Raw genomic sequence first — 23484 nt, 5'->3', positions numbered from 1 at the left:
AAAGGCATTATATAACAATGAAGGAGTCATTTCCCCAAGGAGGCATGACAATCCCTAATGTGTAGGGATCTAATATAATTCTATTAGATAATTATTAGACATTATCTAATAATATCTATTAGATAAAACACATTCTATTAGATAATTATTAGATATTATTAATAATATCTATTAGATACAACACATTTATCATGTTGTCATACAACATGAAACAAAATCTACTAGAATTGCAAGAATAGATGAATCGACTATCATCGTCGGAGATTTCTGTACCCGTCTGTCAGAAATAGACCCATTGGTCTGTGTGTCTGTTTTTGTGCCAGTATCATGCTGTCTTGGTGAGCACAGCTTTGTAATACAGCTTGAAGTCAGGCATTGAATGGGTGAGCTGGGTGACGGGTATTAAGGAGGGCACGTACTGCATGGAGCACTGGGTGTTATACGCCAACAATGAATCATGGAACACTACAGCAAAAACTAATGTCATACTGTATGGTGACTAACATAACACAATAAAAAAGAAAAGAAATGGATAGACCCAGTAGGCAGAAAGTCAATAAAGTCATAGTTGAACTCAATAATTCTTGCTGTCCTGGAAGTAGAAGAACACTTTAGCAATATTTGTAATAAAATATTTTTAGGAACCTGGGAGAGATAGTTGGTATTTCATGCAACCTAACATATTTAATTTCTGCAACTTATTATAATAAATTCCAATTAGTATATTTTTTACCTTTTTCTGTTTCACAATTTTCTCATCTCTAAAATGAAGATTATGTTTTAAAAAACAATTTCAGTGATTCATAGCTTTTACTTTAGGCAGCATTTCCCTACCCAAACTGTACTGAACAGAATAAGAAGCTTCCTAAATTCCCTACCAGCACCTGGGGAGCAAAGATGAGAAGAAAGAAGAAATAAAATTACATTGACCAAATAGGTGTTTAGAGGAGGAAATGTGTGTAATACTTAAATATCTGCTCATTGATATTGGGACTGAGAACCAGATTTGTGGAAAAGTAAACTTGCAGAAGCCATGGAAAGACTATATGTAGCAAACTAAAATATTATTTTCTTTTGTTTTCCTTTTTTTTTTTTTTTTTGTCAAAACGATTGAGAATTTGGATGTTCGGGAAGATTGTTAACAATATCAGAAGGTTCTAAAGCACGTGTCTAAATAGGATCACAGTCACTATAAAACTCAATGTTTCATTATTTCTTTAACCAACGTGGTTAACAAGGGATTTCATAGGCAAAAACATTGGATTATCTAGTTGTTAGCAAAACTTTGCTCCTTTAATTTTGAGAAGTTTTAACTGTTTCAAGTAGTCAAGACCTGATAAGGACAAAACAGAAACTCTGCTTATAATTTCTTACTAAAGCAGAGCAATAATCCAAGAAAACCATCTTTTTAGCAGAGAGAGAAACCAAGTTTCAGTTTTATACCAGTGTACTTTTAAAACCTATTTATTCCAATCCAAGTCAGTCCTGACCCTAGGAAAAATTCTCCAGTGATTCCCCTTCACAAATGTTTTACAAATTTCTTTTTTCTTCTTCTTTTTTTTTTTTTTTCTTTTTCAATACAGATTTTGGTGTAAGCCTCCTGTCTCTAAATAACCAGTTTCATTTTGGGACAAAATTACTTTCTTTTCCCTCAACAAAAATGTATTTTTATCCCTTTTGTCTTTTTATGCACCTCTTTCTTACACACAGAGTTGCTTCCCTGAGCCATTCTAGCATCTTGATTACATTTATCAGAGTTTTAATTCTTAGAAACCTTAGTTTCTAAAAACGAAGTAGTAATGAAAAATGAACTGTACTACTCCCACGTCTTCCCAAGCCTCGCTAGATAATCAGCTTTTATTTTACCAAACTTACGAGTTCAGTTCATGTTGGGACTGGTGCAGTTTGCCAGCAAAAATGACCTAAGATCATGGTTGATTTTTGTCTCTGGAAGTTTTCATGGCTAATTGTTAAAAACAAGTTGGTTGAAATATTAAAAATATTGTAGACAAATTATTAAGTGGCTTTCAAAATCTTTGGTAACCTAACACTTTGAAGTTTTGCTAGGTTAAATGATATTTATTGGATATTTGAGTCTTCTCTAAGATAAAATGCGGAAGCATTAATTATTAAACATAGGTTTAAAATAGTCTATTTTAATGCTAGTGTCAGGATAATTTTCTCAGGTGCTGTTACAGGATGTGTCAAGATTGCTCTAGTTTTGGACTGCGTATCTTAAAGTCCGCTAATTTTCTCTCTGCCATAATTTGGGAAATGTTTTCCAGGTACCTCCAATGGGTGCTGTGATTTTGAATTTGACCTCTGTTCTTGGGAGCAGGAGCAGGATGATGACTTTGACTGGAATCTGAAAGCTAGCAACCTCCCTGCTGTAGGCACAGAGCCAGCTGCTGATCACACCTTAGGAAACTCCTCTGGTCATTACATCTTCATAAAGAGCGTGTTCCCTCAGCAGCCCATGAGGGCTGCCAGAATTTCCAGTCCAGTCATCAGCAGAAGAAGCAAAGATTGCAAGGTAAGAAAAATACCCAGAAATGTTGTGACTGCTGAGAGCGCTAATAGAGAAAATGGAATGGCCAGGACCAGACCAATGCTGAGTTTGAATTTCTTCAACCTAGGATATGTATGGCAAGGAGAAAGTACCGTATGGATGAAAGAGAAAGGTTGTTAGAACTGTGGGAAGAATTTATCCTATTGATAAATTCCATAGTTATTTGAATTGTGGAAAGCACCAGAAGACTTCATGGTTACTCTCCGTAAAGTATGGATAGTACAAAGGAAGTAAAATGCAGTTGCTTACCCCTCAAGGAATTTAGTACTTACTGGAATTATGAGAATTTCACCATCAGAAAGAAAATTCAAGTAGCATATATTTAAATATTCCCAAGAACAAATGTTAGAGATAGCTGGATCTACTGTAAAATGGTTGAAGAAGTCTTCATGAAAAAGGAAAGACGAAAATTAGCCCTAAAAAAAGGTAGAAGAGGGTTTAGCTATTATCCTGTGGAACTTTCAGGAAAATGTTAGTACTATTATAAGTATAAATAGGATTGTATGGCTCTTTGGGACAACCAGCCTCTATGATGACTGTGTATTTTCAGGTCCTTCCCTTTTGTTTATTGATTGCTTTTATTTCACAAAGAATGGAAGTCAGCTGAGTTAGATTCTAAACTTAGCTTTATGTATAACATAAATTAACCACTCAGAGATGACTTCCCGAGAATCTTGCTTAAAAAGAATAGTATATGGGCACCTGGGTGGCTCAGCAGGTAAAAGCCTCTGCCTTCGGCTCAGGTCATGATCCCAGGGTCCTGGGATCGAGCCCCATGTCAGGCTCTCTGCTCAGCGGGGAGCCTGCTTCCTCCTCTCTTTCTCTCTCTCTGCCTGCCTCTCTGCCTACTTGTGATCTCTGTCAAATAAATAAATAAAATCTTAAAAAAAAAATAAAAAGAATTGTATATGAATAAATGTGGCATTTATATTTACAATGGGAAGTGTGATCTCCATAGGATCGGAACACACATATTCTGACTGGTGAGTTCTCAGGGTCTGAACACTGAAAGGAAAGCAAATTACATTCAGAAAGATGTCAGCTGATCAAAGACAAAAGCATGATCAAAATCTTTGTTGTCTTCAAAGTATAATACCCTTGTGTTGCCACCTCCACCACAGAGCCTTAACCTTTGGAAGGAGACATTTTAAACCTTTGGCCCAAGACGCCCCAGATTCCCTGCCCCCATTACAGGTGCTCACTCCTCTGTTTTGTACCGAGCAGCCTTCACTTCCTACCATTGTCATGGTTTTAATGCATGTTAAGCTTTTAGTTTGTATTGGAAGTTTTACTGTTTCATCTTAAGTTGATTTCATAGTTTAACTCTCAGGGGGTAACCTCATTTCTATTATCTTGTGAGGCACATTTGATAGAATTTTCTGCAAGAGAGTGACATGATCTGATCAGAGTTTTAGAGAGAGAACTCAGCAGTCTAAAGCAAATATAACAAATTATACAGAATAACATTAAACTTTATCTAATTCATTTGGCAAAAAAAAGAATTTTAATCAAATATATTTCTCATCTGTTTTGTTGTTTTCCACATTACTTGATAGGTTTCTCCAAAACAAAGCCCAAGCACACCAGATTTTATATGTCAAGTCTCTATCTATAAATCTCTTATGTTCATAGATGTTCTGAAATTTTACAAATTTTAGTCTTAGAAAGCTAATTAAAAATTAAGCACAAAATGTATAGTATTCCAGCTTGACTTCATGGCTTTTTAACTTAAGCTTCCTCTGAAAATGCTCCAAAGGTTTGTTTTGTAGTAACTCAGGATTTCATCCATCTCTATTTTGCCCTGGTCCCGGAACTGTAGTCCCCACTGTTTTAAACATCTGTGTGAGAATAATGAAATATGCCTAGAAGAAATGTCAAAAAATTAATGATGAATGGTTCATTTTATGAATATTTATGATATAGATTGAATACAAAGAAGTGAGGAAAGGTCATGCTGGGAATGATTGTGTAGCTCATATAAAAAATATGTATATCAGGTAAGCAGAGTGACCTTCCAGATTTCATGAAAATCCTTTCTGTCACTTGACCTTGTGGAATACCTTGAAGCAGAACAAAATCAAATTGAAGATTTTTCTTCCTTTTTAGGGATGGATGGTAGGAGGAATGAGACAGATTGATATGGGAAGGGATGAGACCTTTGAGTTACTATGAAATTTTCAGAGAAAGTGCCTCTCTAGTTGAATCTCGTACTTAGCATTCCCTCACTATGCCCTGCAGTTAGACTATGTTGTTGTCAAGTATTTTCTTAACATGTATAAACACACATATCTGTATGTTTGCATGTTAACCACATGGGATCATTCAAAAAATGACCTCAAGAAGACAGGGAAATATTTATTGCAACTTAAGAGGTAGGGCTCAGATTTGTTGCACAAATAAGACAAAACAAGGCAGACGTCTAGAAAGGCCATGTCTGTGACTGCAGGGAATCCAGACAGACATGTGTGACGTGCATTGGACCATTTTCTCTTGTATCTGTTGATGCTGGTCAAGAGGTTGGCCATAGGCCCCTTATGTTTCTTCCTCTCATGAGTCATATAACCCAGATTTCATGGGTCTTCTCCCAGAACAAGTCATAATGGTCACAGAGCTTGTGTTGGAAAGCTTTGTCAATAGAAGAAACAATTTTGGATCACAGAAGAATGCCTGAAGGTTTCATCAGCTAGGAAATTTGAGTAGTGTCACTTCACATGGTTTACTTATTCTATTCTAAGTTGATGCTTTTTGAAGTATGCACTGCATAATTTGTTTAGTCAGATTCTTTTCCCCTTAAGCACATTCATTCCTTTCTTTCTCTAAAGTGTAATATTACATGACTGCTGGTGTTTCAAAAATGCCTTTATTCTGTGTGGGGATCACTCACCTTTACTGTGTTCCCTCATTCATACACATGATAAGACAAAAGCTTAAAAGTGCTCTGAGTTCGTATTTTTTCTAACCTACACAGTTCTTTCTCCTAGAATTTCCCCTAACTTTTCCCTTCTGTGTAACAATTACTAAGAATCTGGTGAGCTGTTAATCTTTGAAACTACTTATATTGATTTTTCTTGTGGGGGGAGAAATGCCCAAGGCTGCTTTCTTAGATCATATCTCTAGCATTTCAGCTAAATTTGGATAACTGCTGTCCTGTTGCTGGTAGTTGGTGGTAGATAGCAGAGCCCTGAAAATCGTGTAGATCTAAAAACATGTTTCAAGTGCAAGAATATGGTAGAATAAGCAACAGAGTACTCCACTGTTTTGAAGAAAATGATTTAAATTTTAAAAGACTGAAAATGGTCTTCTTTAGTTCCTATTATTGTTTAATCATGAAGAGTCTTTAGATAATGGATCACTTTTTAACGATATTTTATTCCTTTGCCAATGGACTTTAGGAGTTTATTGGGAAATTCTCCATTTAGAAGTTAAAGAATGAAAATAAACTCTGCTCAGGTTTTCATCTAAATTTTTTTTTGATTCTTACTGCTCTGTCTTCCATGTATCATAACTTATAATTTAAGGCTGGCCTGACTCCACTCAGTATTAGAGTACTCACAGAACAACAGGGCACGCAGATCTAGTTTTCCTTTGGGAGTCTGTTAGTAAAGGAGAGGGCAATATGATACAATTGAAAGTAAAGTAGAGTTAATCGTACTAGTTATATACAATATTCCTGTTTTGGGTTACAGGTCATTTTTCATTATCACATGTATGGAAATGGCATCGGGGCACTCACCTTGATCCAGGTGTCAGTATCCAACCAAACAAAGGTCCTACTTAACCTCACTGTAGAACAAGGCAATTTCTGGCAGCGGAAGGAACTATCACTGTCTGGCGATGAGGACTTCCAACTTCAATTCGAAGGAAGAGTTGGTGAAGGACACCATGGTGATATTGCCCTAGATGACATTGTGCTTACAAAGAGCTGTCTGTCACCTCACCGCTCTGTGACAGAAGACCTCCCCGAGCCTCTTCCAACAGGTACATTTTAACAACAACATTTTAAGTTGTGATTGCTTGGTATTTTTATAGAGTAGAAAGGTGGAAGGGAAGGAAAGAAATGGAGAAGAAATGATAGAAACCCCGAGTGATTCATTGCTTTCATAAAGAAAAAAGTCTTAAAATCTTTCAAGCCTTGACTCATAATGCTGTCCTCCAGATTTTTTCCAAGCTTCAGTGTGTTTACTAGTTTCTGACTTCTGTTTAGTCAGCTGCTTCTTAGATCAACAAATAAGAGAAGACTCCTTTGTTTGCAGTCCGATTCAGAATTGAATCCTTAACAAATATCATTTTACCCAATGAAATATAAGAACATCAGAAACAGAGTTACTTGATTTTAATTAGGCATGACTGTGGATGGGCCATTTACTTTATTCTTTTTAGACCTGTGGATATTGCGATTTGAATGGTTGCATTTACATATTTAAATAGTTCAGGAGATTGAATATGTTCATATACTCTTTTAAACCCTCCTTCGATAATTTGTCTAAGGAATTATATCAGCATAATGGTATGTATATGTTCAATATAATGTGTATAGTAACAATGTTGTAGGAAGTGGGAATAGCAAGCACCATTGATCTATGTGATCTCTCAGTGTTATGGAATGAAAATAAATGCTGCCTATGTTATTAAAATGAAAGGACAGCAGATTTTGTCAATTTATAGGACATATTAATATTTAAACCCTGAGTTTACTGAAGAAACCGAAAGTGCCATTCCTTTGGTATATAAATTATATCTCTTATAATTAGTGAAAAAGAAAGTGCTTTAAAAAGAACAAATGTTTGCTCTGGCTTTTAGCATGGTAGATGGAATAAGGAACATTGCACTTAGTATTTTCATTTGGTTAAGAGGAAGTTTCTAGATCGATGTTTCCCTGTTGACTGATTGTTGAACAGAGTCTTTCCCTGACATGTTTCTAGCGCTATGTGGAATAGTATAGAGAAAAACAAATGAACATTTGAAGGATGTTTAGATATAAGTGTCCTCATGAAATTGTAATGCAGGAGCATTTCAGATACCTCAGACTTCATCTACTTCCTTGAGAAAAGCTTTGCTTTCCATTCTGTGTTGACTGGTTGGATGGTGGCTATACTAGCTTGTGTATAGGTCTAGCCTTTGAAAAAATAATCTAATAGCATCTACATAGTGAGGGAGCAAGGTTTATGTTCAACCACTTCAAACTTTTATGAACAGCTATAAAGCGGGGCACATGAAGAACAAATCAGTCTTCTTGGGAATGTCAGATTCTTAAATTGTGAAATCTAAGATAAAAGTTAGTTAAAAGCCATTTCCAAAAGGAAAATTTTAAAGTATCTACAAAGTGGTATAAAATATATATTATTGGACACATATTAATAATGGTAGAGTTCTTTGTATATCCTTATGATACTTGAAGTATCATATTAAAGTTTATTTCTTTTATTTCTTTTTTATATTTTTTAAATTTTTTATAAACATATAATGTATTATTAGCCCCAGCGGTACATGTCTGTGAATCACCAGGTTTACACACTTCACAGCACTCACCATAGCACATACCCTCCCCACCACCCTCTCCCTACCCCCCGTACCCCCAGCAACCCTCAGTTTGTTTTGTGAGATTAAGAGTCTCTTATGGTTTGTCTCCCTCCTGATCCCATCTTGTTTCATTTATTCTTTTCCTGCCCCCCGAGCCCCCCATGTTGCATCTCCACTTCCTCATATCAGGGAGATCATGTGATAGTTGCCTTTCTCCGATTGACTTATTTCGCTAGGCATAATACCCTCAAGTTCCATCCACATCATTGCAAATGTCAAGATTTCATTTCTTTTGATGGCTGCATAGTATTCCATTGTGTATGTATATACCACATCTTCTTTATCCGTTCATCTGTTGATGGACATCTAGGTTCTTTACATAGTTTGGCTATTGTGGACATTGCTGCTATAAACATTCAGGTGCACATGCCCCTTCGGATCACTACATTTGTATCTTTAGGGTAAATACCCAGCAGTGCAATTGCTGGGTCGTAGGGTAGCTCTATTTTCAACTTTTTGAGGAACCTCTATGCTGTTTTCCAGAGTGCTGCACCAGATTGCGTTCCCACCAACAATGTTGGAGGGTTCCCCTTTCTCCGCATCCCCACCAGCACCTGTCATTTCCTGACTTGTTAATTTTAGCCATTCTGACTGGTATGAGGTGATATCTTATTGTGGTTTTGATTTGTATTTCCCTGATGCTGAATGATATGGAGCACTTTTTCATGTGTCTCTTGGCCATCCATATTAAACTTTTTGATGAATGGAAAATAAAAGAATGTCTGCTCTTAAGAATAATTCAGTATGATAAAGGGTTATAGGAAAAACACCTCAAGTAACTCTAATAGTAGGTAGGCTATAATTAAGTGCCGGGAGAAGTACACAAAACTTTATGAGAATGCAAAAAAAAAAAATGAAGAAAACCCCCAGCTGAGGGCATCTGATTTGAGGGTTATTTATAGGATGTGCAGGAGTTTGGAACCTCACCTGGGGCTTATAGGAAGGAAAGCCTCCTTTGGTTTGCTGGATAGGGTTGCCATGTGTGAGGGCAGTAGATCAAATAATGAATGTGGGGAGGAAAGCACTGTGGGCACATCTAAGGGCATGAGACAGGAGAGACGGTGTCACACAGGCTGCCAAGGTGGCCTGTCCTGTGAGTGGATAATTTGTCTGAAGCAGGAACCTAGTATCCCTGAGTCTCTGTGATAATATTACAAAAGAAATAGGGAGCTAACCTGGGACCAACTCAATTATTGGCTTGTTTCAGTTTTTTCCCCAAATGAACATGCATTGAAAATGTATTGACTAGTCTTAGGAAACAAATAAGAAGGAAGAAAGAAAGGAAGGGAAAGCAAAGGAAACAATAAAAGCTCAAAAGAAGGTATCATATTCCTTTGCATAAAGTATGATAACTGGTAGAAATGGCTGTGGTAGAAGGACTCCAAGAAGAAAAATTAAAAAAAAACAACCAAATGTCTTTATTTAAATTATTGATGAACACTCTGAAAAATAAGGTGAAATACTTGAATTTTTTGATGACTCCCTTAGCTACAATGCCCACATTCAAATGTGGCACATGAGAAATATGTGTGTATAGAGTTAATATTCCTACAGACTATTGGAGTATTTGTAACTGTGCCTCCAGAAACATAAAGTATATGACTTTCTCTTGGGAAAAGTGAAAAGCTACACCTTGTTTAGACTTGAACTATGAAGCGATTCTGACACACTATGATATCATTTTGAGTTTAGAAGACTGTGTTGGAGTCACTGATATTTTTAAAGGAATGCTCCCACTCTCTCTCTCTGTCTCTGTCTCTCTCTGTCTCAGGGGGGGTGGAGGAGGGTGGCATCCTGAACACATCACTGATACCATGAATGTCTAATAGAAGTATAAAGAGAGTCGCAAATGTGAACTACATAGGTAGTTTTATGTTTTCTAGTAGTTCTATTTTAAAAAAGTGAAATCAATATATTTTCATTAACCTAATATATTAAAAAAATTATCATTTCAATACAAAGGCAATATTAATAAGATGTTTTAAATTCTGTATATTTTATTCTCACAACACACCTCAGTTGGGATCGCCTGCATTACCTACATTTCAGTTGCTCAGTAGCCTCTTCCGGCTAATGGCTACCATAGTGGACATAGTGGACATAGATTGGACAGTCCAGGAGGTGAAGTGAATATTCTAGGGCATTTTCAGGTCTGTCCATGGGGTTCCATTAGTTAGGGCAGAGTTCCTGAATATCCAAGAATTGCTGTTATATTCTTTAAATAGAAGTACATGTATGTTTCCCCAACACCAAGTGTGAAAGCACAGGTACCATGTTTGAGAAGACTAGCTACTCATCTCAGATTCCCTTCTTACTACTATGTATGGCCTAACTGCCCTGAGACTCAAATTTCCTCATCTGTAAAGCAGAAAGAGTATCTCTTATTTCTTAGGCCCTTGAGAATAGAGGTCATTGCCTATGTAATTTGCCTAGTCTCATGTCTGGCACATGGTAGACATTTATTCAATAAAATCAACTCATATTATTCTTTATTTGGGGCATCTTTGTCAGTTTTCCTTAGGTGGTATAGATATTTGAGAGTAAGCCTCCATTATTTGCACTTTATTAAGGATATGTTTCTTTCATATATTTTGAAAAAAATGTTTTTTTCTTGCCGAGATCACATATAATTTTTTCACATTGCATTGTAATTGCTCAATCTTATCACTTTCTGACCATCTAATTAAATATTTTTGATGTGTCATTAATAACATGTGTATATACCTATCTTGAAAAGGCTGCTAATTTCTCTTTCCTGTGAAAACACTTAACTTGGAACTTGTACAGATTGAAGAAGGGTAAATGGCATTATGTGCCATAAACAGTAGCTACGTCCATTAAACTTTTGAAAATGACTCTTATTCCCATGCTTTTCATTGATATTCATGTGGGTAGGCTAACAATTCTATCAAGGGTGGCTTAAAATAGGAAAGACAAGAGGAGATAAAACATATATATTTAGGAAGAGGCAATTGAACTGAATCTGAAATCAGTGATTCTAATTAGTCAAATAAGACCCAGGACTTTATTAGCAAAAGTAATATTAAATTATTTTTAAGTCTCTAGAAGTTATATTTGAGAGCTTATTTTGATGGCAATTTTGTTAATTGCTAAATGATGATGGATAAAAATAATTGTTTAATGAATTTTAATAAGAAAAAGGCAACCAGGATTCATCTTCTAAATGTCCATATGCAAATTTCATCACTATCATATTCTCTGCATTGTTGGCAGACATTTAATAAAAATTCCTAGTGTAATGAAGGCAGGGAACAGGTGTAAGTGTGTGTGTGGGTGTGGGTGTGTTTTAAATCCCTATAGTCATTTCCAAATATGAGTTATACAACAAATATATTTTGGGATATCACATGCTAATCAACTTTTGCTTTAAGAAAATGTAAGGCAGGGGCGCCTGGGTGGCTCAGTGGTTAAAGCCTCTGCCTTGGCTCAGGTCATGATCCCAGGGTCCTGGGATCGAGCCCCACATCGGGCTCTCTGCTCAGCAGGAAGCCTGCTTCCCTTCCTCTCTCTCTGCCTGCCTCTCTACCTACTTGTGATCTCTCTCTGTCAAATAAATAAATAAAATCTTAAAAAAAAAATCTTTAAAAAAAGAAAATGTAAGGCAATGGGGACCAAATGGATTAGCTCCTCTTTGAGGTCACTCATTTCCCTGAAATATTTGGCAGTAATTAAAAGGCTGCTACCTACTGATGAAAATGCTGGCACAGCAGCTCAGGCAGAGTCCGGAGTTAGGAAAATTTGGCCAATTGTGCTTGGCTCTAATTTAATGAACCCTGTACAAAATGCTTAGTGCAAAATGCATGTGTCTGAGGTTTAAAGACATGGGCTTGGACCTTTGCAAGGCCCACTACATGTATAATGTCATCTGGTCTACTTAACCTCTCTAATTCTTATCTTCCTTGTCTCCAAAAATGAGGCTATTGGAATTTACTTCTGAGTGATTTGAAAAACAGTTAAGATAGTAATATTCAGTGTGTTTTAAACAATACCTGGCAAATAGTTGACGTTTACCAAAAATGTTACTTCCTTTTTTTTCTTGTTACCCCTCTTCTCTACTAGAGAGATTACAAAGTTTCACTGTGTCTACTTGCTATTTTTTCTCCAACGTATTCCAACTTAATTGCTCAAAGCAAGGGTTCAGACCTGCTTTGTCTTTCTCATTCTCTTCAAAGAAATGGCTCTCACAAAAGCCCCAAATACCTCATTGCTTGAATGAATCCCTAAATCCTACCCTTGAAAATAATTTAAAAAATGAATTTGTTGATTTCACTTACTACTCATAATCATGCAGGGGAAAAAAATATTCTTGAAAATCACAGAGGTGGATGACTTGGTTAGGTGTGATACAGAGAGGGAAGAGGAAAGAAGTTTATGCAGGCATACTCTTTACAGAGTGTTTCCCAAGTTAATGTTATATTAGAATACCTCTTGTTTTTAAATACTCAAATCCATAGCATGCTTGTATCCATGTATCTCTTCTTCCTTATTTTGCGTTGTTGTTGGGAGAGGGCACTAATATTTATACTGGAAAATATATTTAGATCACCCAAAATTCATTAGAGTACTCTTTAAGCAATATGTTCTACGGGGAAAATCTCAAGTCGCATTCCAAATACAATTGGTAGACAAAGATGTTTTCAAAATTCCCTGCAGTAGCATTACATAGGATGTTCATCTCGGGCATTTTTACGGCTGAGAGAAGGATGTCACAGCAGCAAATGCACCATGAGCCATTATTTCATTGTGCATTTGTCTTGACTGTGTTTCTTCAGTGACTTTCATAGGTAGTCATGCGTTGTCTAAATTGTACAAGGACTGCTTCTAGAAATTGAGAAAGTCTTGAAAAAATCTGTAGAGAGGAAAGCAAAACAAGTGGAAGATTATGATGTAAGAGAAGAGAAAGAAAAATATAACATTTTGATCATGGAGAGCTGGCTTTGCAGTGGTAGACCAAAAAAAAAAAAAAGAAAGAAAGAAAGAAAAGAAAGAACTCTTAGAATATCTCATTGACAGATTCACTTCTAAGTTTGTTCATGTAAACATGTAAGGTTAGTCTTAGGAAGACAACAGTGAATTCTCAAAAGACCAGCTAATCAAACTGACAGACATTGCTGGCTCAAATGAATTTATGGCTCTCAAAATACAGTAATAAATACAATAGCTTTATTGGTATTTCACTGTTTCATTTGCATTTTTAGAACTTAGTTGTAAATACATGGGTAGATAGGTAATGGAAATTAGCTATGGGTGTAGCATTTCAAAACCCAATTTCTGCCTCTTTGGAACACATTACTAACAATGTGTAGGAAGGGGCTATGCTTAGCTTAAGTTTTCGGTGGGACATAGTGGTGGATACGGTTAGCCAGCACTTGGACATGTGAGAGTTTGGATTTGAACAGTGAGATACTGCCTGTATAAACTTCTTTCCTCTTCCCTCTCTGTATCACACCTAACCAAGTCATCCACCTCTGTGATTTTCAAGAATATTTTTTTTCCCCTGCATGATTATGAGTAGTAAGTGAAATCAACAAATTCATTTTTTAAATTATTTTCAAGGGTAGAATTTAGGGATTCATTCAAGTTTGAGAGTTCTGCTTTTGTGTGTGTGTGTGTGTGTGTGTGTGTGTGTGTGTGTGTGTATGTGTGCCACTTCGGTCCATTGAAAAAATACCCATCTTCTGTTCATGGATGTAATAACTAGTAACATTACTGTTTCTTCTTTAATACAGTTACTTTTTTCTGGAACCCTTCTGCTTTTTTTCTATATTCTAAGGAAAACTTAGCTTTTAAAACTATGGCAGCTAAGTGTCTGCCTCACCTTCTGCTTTCTCCTGTCCCACATTTGTGTATTGCTGCGATAGACTCTATTTTATGAAATTTCTTTCTTTTAGTTTTATAGATTGTACAACGGATATTGTATAAAATTAGTGCAACTTGCTAGCCAATATATTTAGAATACTTAAAATCGGTTTTGGATATAGCATAACATGGTAAGCAGTTTTATAAATATTTATTCAGGGGCTTTTCCCACATTATTTATCCCATGTATCACTTTTAAATTCATGAAATCAGTACTTCTTATGAAATTACAGAATGTGTTAGTAGAAATTAGTAATAATGTTACATATTTTTTAAAGGTTTTACTTTTCTTCCAGTTCTCTTACAGTGTAATGTGAGTTTCATTTGTGCAATATAGTGATTCAGCACTTCCATACAACACCCAGTGCTCATCACAGTAAGTGCCCTCCTCCCCATCACGTGTTTCACCCATCCCCCCACCCACCTCCCTTCTGGTAGCCATCAGTCTGTTCTCTGTAATTAAGAATTGGTGTGGTTTGCCTCTCTTTCATTTTTTTATCACTTTGCTCATTAGTATTGCTTCTTAAACTCCACACATGAGTGAAATCATATGGTGTTTGTGTTTCTCTGACTGACTTATTTCACATAGCATCATACTCTCTAGCCCCATCCAAGTCATTGCAGCAAATGCCTAGATTTTGTACTTTTATGCCTGAGTAATAATCCATTTTATCCATTATATGTATGTGTGTGTATGTATATATACATACACACACACACTTCTACCATTTTTCTTTTTATTAGCTAATATTGGTGTTGCATTAATTTAAAATTTTTCTTTAGTTGTTAAGGTAACCAGTGAATTTTTTTTGAAAATTTATTCTTTCATATTGCTTTACTACAGTGTAATTATTACACAAATTAACTATGTAAAAAAGTAAATGCAGCTGTGTAAACAAGGTGTCATTTTTTATGGAATCATCCGGGATTGGAGGTGTGCTCTGTTTGTTCTGCAATGACCAGTTTTTTTCCTGCTTCTTGTAATAAAACTCTTCAATAGTTAGTTAGGCATATAGCATTTCTCTTCTGCAATAAATGGAAGAACATGTTATTTCCATGGATTAGAAGATCCAGTAATGTATTCTAGTTTAATGGTAAAGACATTTAATATTTTTATGTTAATGAAAATTGTAATGTTTTATAAGAGGTATGTTTCTGAAATTTAATTTTTTCATTGATATATAGAAAAACAATATTTTTAAAAATTTTTTTAAGATCTTATTTATTTGACACAGACAGAGAGGTCATAAGTAGGCAGAGTGGCAGGCAGAGAGAGAGGGGGAAGTAGGCTCCCTGCTGAGCAGAGAACCTGATGCGGGGCTTGATCCCAGAACCCCAAGATCATGACCTGAGCCGAAGGCAGAGGCTTAACCCATTGAGCCACCCAGGCACCACAGCAATTAATATTTTAAAATATTAACCTTCTAGGGGTGCCTGGGTGGCTCATTCATGGAATGTCTGTCTTTGGCTTGGGTCATGATCCCAGGGTCCTGAGATCGAGCCCCACATCGGGCTCCCTGCCTGGCAGGAAGCCTGCTTCTCCCTCTCCCACTCCCTGTGCTTGTGTTCCTTCTCTCCCTGTGTCTCTCTCTGTCAAATAAATAAATCTTTAAAAAAAAATAACCTTCTTATGGCAAGGGTAAGTGCATTTATTTAGATGATTTTTAATTTTTCTTAGTAATGTTTTTTGGTTTTTTTGGAAAGAGTATTTTATATAGTATTTTAGATACTAGTGGCAAAGTGGTATTTTTTTAAATACTTATTTTAAATGCTAAAGCAAGAATTTCATTATTTTGTTGATATATAATGTTATATTAGTTGCAGGTATACAACATAGTGATTTAACAGTTATATGCATTACTCAGTGGTTACCACAACTAAGTGTAGTCACCATATGTCACCATATAGTATTATTACAATATTATTGACAATATTTCCTATACCATACTTTTGATCTTCTTATTTATTTTATAACTGGAAGTTTGTGCTTCTTCATCCTCTTACACTTACTTTGCTCATCACCCCACTCACCCTGGCAACCCCCAGTTCTATGTATTTATGAGTCTTTTTGTTCATTTGTTTTGTTTTTTAGATTCCACGTGTAACTGAAATCATGTGGTATTTGCCTTTCTGTGACTTACTTCACTTAGCCTAACACCCTCGAGTTCCACCCATGTTGTTTAAAATTACAAACTTTCATTCTTTTGTACGACGAATACCCCATTGTGTGTGTGTGTGTGTGTGTGTGTGTGTGTGAGAGAGAGAGAGAGAGAGAGAGAGAGCTCTGCATTCATTCCGTCAGTGAGCATCTGATTAGTTCCATACTTTGGCTATTGTAAATTATGCTGCAATAAACATAAGGGTGCATTTATCTTTTCAAATTAGTGCTTTTGTTTTCTTTGGGTAAATACCCAACAGTGGAATTACTGGTTCATATGGTATTTATATGTTTACTGTTTTGATGAACTGCCATATTCTTTCGTATGGTGGCTGCGTCAACTTACATTCTCACTGACAATGCATGAATCTTCCTTTTCTTCACATCCTTTCCAGCACTTATTGCTTGTCTTTTTGACACTGGCAATTCTGACTGGTGTGAGGCGTTACCTCACTGTGGTTTTGATTTGTATTTCCTTAATGATTAATGATGTTGAACATCTTTTCATTTGTCTGTTGACCATTCTTATGTCTTCCTTGGAAAAAATGCGTATTCAGGTCCCCTGCCTCCCCCTTTTTTAATCAGGTTGTTTTTTGTTTTTTGTGTTTTTTGTGTTGTTGTTTTTTTTTTTTTTTGCTGTTAAGTTGTATAAGTTATTTACACATTTTGGCTATTATCCTTTGTTGGAATATTTTCTCACGTTCTATGGATTGCCTTTTTGTTTGATGGTTTCACTTGGTGTGCAAAAGCTTTTTATTTTGGTGTAGTTCCAGTAGTTATTTTCCCCTGCTAAAGGAAACATATCTATAAATATGTTGCTAAGGCTGTTGTCCAAGAGATTACTGTCCAAGTTTTCTTTAGAAATTTTATGGTTTTAGGTATTACATTTAGGTGTTTAACCCATTTTGAGTTTATTTTTGTGTATGGTATAAGAGAGCAGTCCAGTTTCATTCCTTTGCATGTACCTGTTCACTTTTCCAACACCATTTGTTGAAGAGACTATCTTTCCCCCATTGTATATTGCTACCTCCTTTGTCAGATTAATGAACTGTAAATATGTGTCTTTATTTCTCGGCTTTCTATTCTGTTCCATTGATATTTGGTCTATTTTTGTGCCAGTACCATAATGTTTTGATTAATATAATTTGGTAGTATTTCTTTTTTCTTTTTTTTTTTTTTTTAAAGATTTTATTTATTCATTTGACAGATGGAGATCACAAGTAGGCAGAGAAACAGGCAGAGAGAGAGGAGGAAGCAGGCTCCCCGCTGAGCAGAGAGCCCGATGCGGGGCTCGATCCCAGGATCCTGGGATCATGACCCGAGCCGAAGGCAGAGGCTTTAACCCACTGAGCCACCCAGGCGCCCCTTGGTAGTATTTCTTGAAATCAAGGATTGTGATACCTCCAGCTTTGTTCTTTTTTTCCCAAAATTGCTTTGGCTATTTGAGGTATTTTGTGTTACCACATAAATTTTAGCATTATTTGTTCTAGTTCTGTGAAAAGTGCTATGGGTATTTTGGTACAGATTGCATTGAAACTGTAGATTGTTTTGGATAGTATGGACATTTTAACAGTACTAACTAGTTCTTCCAGTCCATGAGCATGGTTTATCTTTTCATTTGTTTGTGTCATCTTCAGTTTCTCTTATCAATGTCTTACTGTTTTCAGAGTGTAGGTTTTTTAATCTCTTGCTATCTCTAAGCATTTTCTTCTTTTTGGTTCAATTGTAAATGAAGTTGTTTTCTTAATTTGTTTTTCTGCTGCTTTATTTTTAATTTAAAGAAACATGATAGGTTCCTTTAGATTTTGTATCTTAGATATATATATATATATCAATCATCTGCAAATCATGACAGTTTTTCTTTGTCCTTAACAATTTGGATCCTTTCCTTTCTTTGTTGTCTGATAGCTGTGGCTAGGACTTTCAGTAACATGTTGAACGAATGTGGTGATAGTGGACATCTTTCTCTTCTTCCTGATCTGAGACAAAGTTTTAAGGTTTTCATCATTGAGTGTGATGTTATCTGTGTTTTTTTCATATGTGGCCTTTATCAAGTTCAGGTATGTTTTCTCTAAACCCACATTGTTGAGAGTTTTTGTCATGAACAAATATTGTATTTTGTCAAGTGCTTTTTCTGCATCTATTGAGATAATCATTTGGTTTTTATCCTTCATTTTGTTAATGTGATGTATCACATTGATTGATTTGAGAATATTGAACCACTTTTGTGTCCTTGGAATAAATCCCACTTGATCATGGTGAATGATCCTTTTAATGTACTGTTGAATTCAATTTGGCTGCATTTGTTGGATACTGTGTAATTTTGATGTTTATTTGGCTATTGGCTTGTCTCTAGTTATACTTAGAGGATCTCTAGTTTTCCAGATGTCACCAACAAAGATGTTCTATGATTTCTGTGTTGATAGTTGGCCTCTTGGGAAGTCAATTCTGGGAGTCATTCCTTTGGGACAACACAACAAATCACTCCTTTAACTATTTCTCTATATATTCTCTATATAATTCTCTATCAAATCACATTCTGTTTAAAATAGAGTAATTTGTATTATCTGTGTTTAAATCCTGATCAATCAAGCATTTGGTACAGAAAGTTTGATTTTATTGTTTTGATTACTTGTAGTTGTATGGGTTTTCCAAATGTGCCATTCTGATTCTGAGAATACAGAATAATTTGCTTGCAGGTAGAATCAGAACATATGATGCAAAGTGTTGGAAAGGGACACATAAGTTAAAAAAAAATTGAGCATGGGAGAAGGAAGGGAAAACCAGTTTTTATGTGAGAGAATAAGAAAGAATTGGGAACTAAAAATCACCTCTTTTTGGATAAAGTGTTAGGAAATGATGAAAGTCAAGAATGGAATTAACTAAAGACAGTGTTCTATAAACATTTTTTAGGTAGCACCTTACACTGTATTTATTGAATAACTACTGAAATAATTTAAATTGTACTTGGTGAACCAGTTTATAATGAATATTTCATTTCTTACTAAATGATTAGTAATATGATATCATTACATAATTCTCAAAAATATGCTTTGGAAAGTTAAATATCTTCCTTTGCATTTACATTTTGGTTCTTAGGAACTTGAAAAAGAACACTACATTTGTAATCTCTTAAGTAATATATGTGTTTGTGTTTCCTATAAACTTGATCCTTACTGAAATATTTATATTATAAGCAAAGTTAGAAATCATAACATTATCAGCATATTATCTTGGTTATCAAGGTAACATTAAACTATTTTTATTTTTTGTGCCCCCAAAATATATTCTAGTTACATAAAAACGAGGAATGGTCATATGATAAGCTATTTGAATGGTTGAGTGTCAGTGAAACAAGAGATAATGTTTCTCTTGGAAGAAAAATATGATTGTGTGAAATCAAATATATTTCATGACCCAGTGAACTTAATATGTCGGGAAATTTCAGCTTCACTTGAAATGCCAATTGGCTGTACCCTACTTAGGTAGTCATGGAGAGATGCAGTTTAAAATACTTTAATTTTTAACTGTATTATTGTTCCAACAAAATGTCCTTTATTCACTTTAGGATTTTTTCCACATGAGCCATTTCTTTTATTTTGTGGAAAAAATATTGAGAATTAGGATATCTGAGGGCTATTATTTTAACTATATTTGGAATTTCCAATGAACATTGCTTTAACAGACATATGGATAGATAACCAGAATAAAATTATTTAATCAGAGTATTATTTAAAATACCACAATTGCTAATGTACAGTTTTGTGCCAGAATATGCATGTTCTGTCTTTGAAATCTTTTCATCTAGAAATATTTTAATACAGGAAAAGGTTTGACACTTTTAGACCCAGTTTCTTCCTCATTTTTTCTGTTTGTATTCTTTGAACTTTTTTTCTGGAAATACTTTCTTGCTTCCTGAGACATAACTATAAGTAGTCCGTTGAATGATAATATTTTAATGTTGAATCTAATTTAATTAAATGCTTTAATATCAACATAATGTTTGAATGATAGTTTCATTGGGCATACAGGTTTAGTTTGACCATGATTTTCTATTAAATATTTTAATGGCCGTTTTCTCACTATATGTTGGCTTCTACTGTTGAGATCAAGAAATCAGCTCTTAATCTAATTGCCATTCCTTCATAAGTAGTTTCTTTCCTCCTCCGCACTTAAGATTTTCTCTTTTTCTCTGATATTCCAGTAAATTGTGTGAACTAAGGTAGTCCTCTTTTTATTCTGCTTGAGATTCATTGAACTTTTGAATCTGAGGATTGATGTGCTTCATGAATTCTTAAACATTCTAAGCTATTACGTCTTTTGGTATTGCTTTTCCCCCATTCAGTCTTTTCTCTCTGGATCTCTGGTAAGACTTATTTTGGATCTTTTCATCTTCTTTTTCCTTTTAAAAATGAAGTACAATTTAGATATCATGAAATGTGCATATTTTCAATATATAGTGCAATAGATTTTGACAAGTTCATGCAGTATAACCCAAATCACATCAAAGTATAGAACTTTTCTGCCACCCCAGAAGTTTTCCTTTTTCTTCTCATTAATACTGCCCTCTATAAAGAACTACTTCCCCCCCATCTCTCCAGTCTGAGGCAACCAATGTTCTGATGTTTATCATTGTATGTTAGATTTGCCTGTCATGAGCTTCCTATCAGTGGTATATCTGGCTCCTCTTGCTCAGCATAAGATTTTGAAATTTATATTGTCAAGCGTATTACTAATTTGTTTCTTTTTATCAATGAAGAATATTCTGTTACGTGAATATATTATCATGCATTCATTCTCTTGATGAACACATGGGTTGTTTCAAATTATTGGATACTGTGAATTAACATCTGCTAGGAAAATTTGTGTGTACATCTCTTTGTGAAAATATGTTTTCTTCTTATAAATACCTGTTACTGCAATTCCTTGGTCATAGGACAGATGTATGCCTCACATTATTGAAAAGTTATTATTTTATAATCCCACTAGCAACGTATGAGATTGCATTTGTTTTTTGCCAGATTTGGTTTGTTTGTTATTTTTTAATCTTAGTTCTCATAGGTATGAAATGATATCTCACTGTGGTTTCAGTTTACTTTCTCCTGATGGCTTTACTTGTGCTTATTGGTCATCTGTATATATTCCTCTTTGGAGTATCTATGTAAGCATTTTTTTTGTCATTTGTATGTTTAATACTGAGTTATAGATATTAAATACTGACGATGTCACATATCAGCATGTATATGTTATTACATGTTTTTGCCCCCTCAACATATTGGTGTCCTATTTCTTTAATGGTGTCTTCTGCTGTTGGGAAATGTCCAATTTATCAATTTTTTCCCATAATTCTTACTACTTTCTGAGTCTTACTAAGGAAACTTCCCTTATCTAAGGTCACAAAAATATCCTTCTATAATTTCTCATGAGTTTTAGAGCTTTAGCTTTTTTTTTTTTTTTTTTTAAGATTGATTTTGTTTATTTGGCAGAGAGAATGTGCACAAGTGAGCACACAAGCAGGGGGAGTTGCAGAAGGAGAGGGCTGAGCAAGAAGACGTGTAAACTAGGCTTAATCCTGGGACCCTGGGATCATGACCTGACCCCAAAGCAGATGCTTGACTGACTGAGCCACCCAGGCGCCCATAAAGCTTTAGCTTTTATATTTAGGTTCCTGGTTCATCATGAATTATTATCATGTATGATGTTCCAACATCATTTGTTGAAATTACTGTTGTTTACCTATTGATTGCCTGGAAACTTTTGTCAAAAATTAATCGTATAATTGTAGAACTAAACCTAGTCCTTTGCTCTCTTCTACCAATTTGTTTACTCTCACTACTTGTTTTACATCCTATATAAATATTTTTTTCTTTTAGATTTTATTTATTTATTTGACAGAGAGATATCACAAATAGGCAGAGAGGCAGGCAGAGACAGAGGGGGAAGCAGGCTTTCTGCCGAGCAGAGAGCCAGACATGGGGCTTGATCCCAGGACCCTGAGACCATCACCTGAGCCAGAGGCAGTGGCTTAACCCACTGAGCCACCCAGGCCCCCCTATATATTTTTATATAAATTTTTGAGTCTGCTGGGATATTGGTTGTTGGTTGTCATAGCATTGTATCTGTCAATTTAGGATGAATTGATATATGAGTAATATAATACTAAGTCTTCCTATCCATGGACATGACATATCTCTGCCATTATTCAAGTATTCTTTAATTTCTCTCAGACCTTTGTAGTTTTATCGTGTAGGTCTTCCATATTTAAAAAAGTTATCTCTAACTTTGTAATGCTATTATTAGTTGTACTGCTTTATTTTGTCTTATTTTTCAGGGGTTGATTATTTATATTTGACTTTGTGTGATAACATTATATCTATAGCTTTGTAAAATTCACTTATTAATTTTTATAGTCATCTTTCATGAATTCTTTAGGACTTAAAATCATGGAACACGATAAAATACAGTGTTATTCTTCCTTTCCCAGCTTCAAGAGTTTATTTATTTTTCTTGCTGGCTAGAATGGACAAGCAGGGCAACACCAAAAATAAGTGGTGGTGGGCACCTGGGTGGCTTAGATGGTTAAGTGTCTGCCTTCAGCTTAGGTCATGGTCCCAAGGTCCTGGTATCGACCCTGTGTCAAGCTCCCTGCTCTCTGCTTCTCCCTCTGCCCTAAACCCCACTCATGCAAGTGTGTTCTGTTCCTCTCTCTCTCTCTCTCTCTCTCAAATAAATAAATAAATATATAAATAAGATTCTTAAAAAAAAATTAGTCATGGGCAGAGACATTTTGCCTTGCTTCTCATTTTAGAAGAAAGCAGTCTGTCTTTTTCCATTAAGTATAATGTTAGTTGTATAATTTAACGTCGTGTCCATTATCAGTTTGAAGAAATTTCTTTATATTCCTGATCTTCTAAGAGATTTAATCATGATTGGATATTAAATTCTGTCAAATGCTCTTTCTGGATTTATGAAGAAAATCATGTGCTATATCTTCTTTAATATCTGTATTACATTGGCCGATTTTCAAATCTTGAACAAGCCTTGCATTCTTAGATTTAAGGCCCGTTGATTAGAGTGTATTGTCCTGTCTACATTTTAGATTATAGCTGATAAGTGTTTGTTGGGGGTTTTTGCATATATATTAATCAAAAGTGTTGCTCTGTAACTTTTTAAAAAAAAAAGATTTTATTTATTTGATAGAGAGAGACACAGTGAGAGAGGGAACACAAGCAGGGGGAGTGGGAGAGGGAGAAGCAGGCTCCCCACTGAGCAGGGAGCCCTATGATGATGTGGGGCT

General features: G+C 35.3%; 1 protein-coding gene across 1 annotated transcript in view; it reads left to right on the top strand.

The window, feature by feature from the left end:
• MALRD1 (MAM and LDL receptor class A domain containing 1) overlaps positions 1–23484 on the top strand; it is a 736704-nt gene that overhangs the window by 331010 nt on the left and 382210 nt on the right. The window contains exons 26-27 of the mRNA XM_032880867.1: positions 2286–2533; positions 6256–6547. Of these exons, the coding sequence (XP_032736758.1) occupies positions 2286–2533; positions 6256–6547 (540 nt within the window). The remainder of the gene's footprint in view (positions 1–2285; positions 2534–6255; positions 6548–23484) is intronic.

Source organism: Lontra canadensis, unplaced genomic scaffold (genome assembly GCF_010015895.1).
Source record: "Lontra canadensis isolate GAN:19392208 unplaced genomic scaffold, GSC_riverotter_1.0 scaffold72, whole genome shotgun sequence".
NCBI lineage: Eukaryota > Metazoa > Chordata > Mammalia > Carnivora > Mustelidae > Lontra > Lontra canadensis.
The sequence above is the reverse complement of the archived record's forward strand: the minus strand, read 5'-3'. Positions and strand labels throughout refer to the sequence as shown.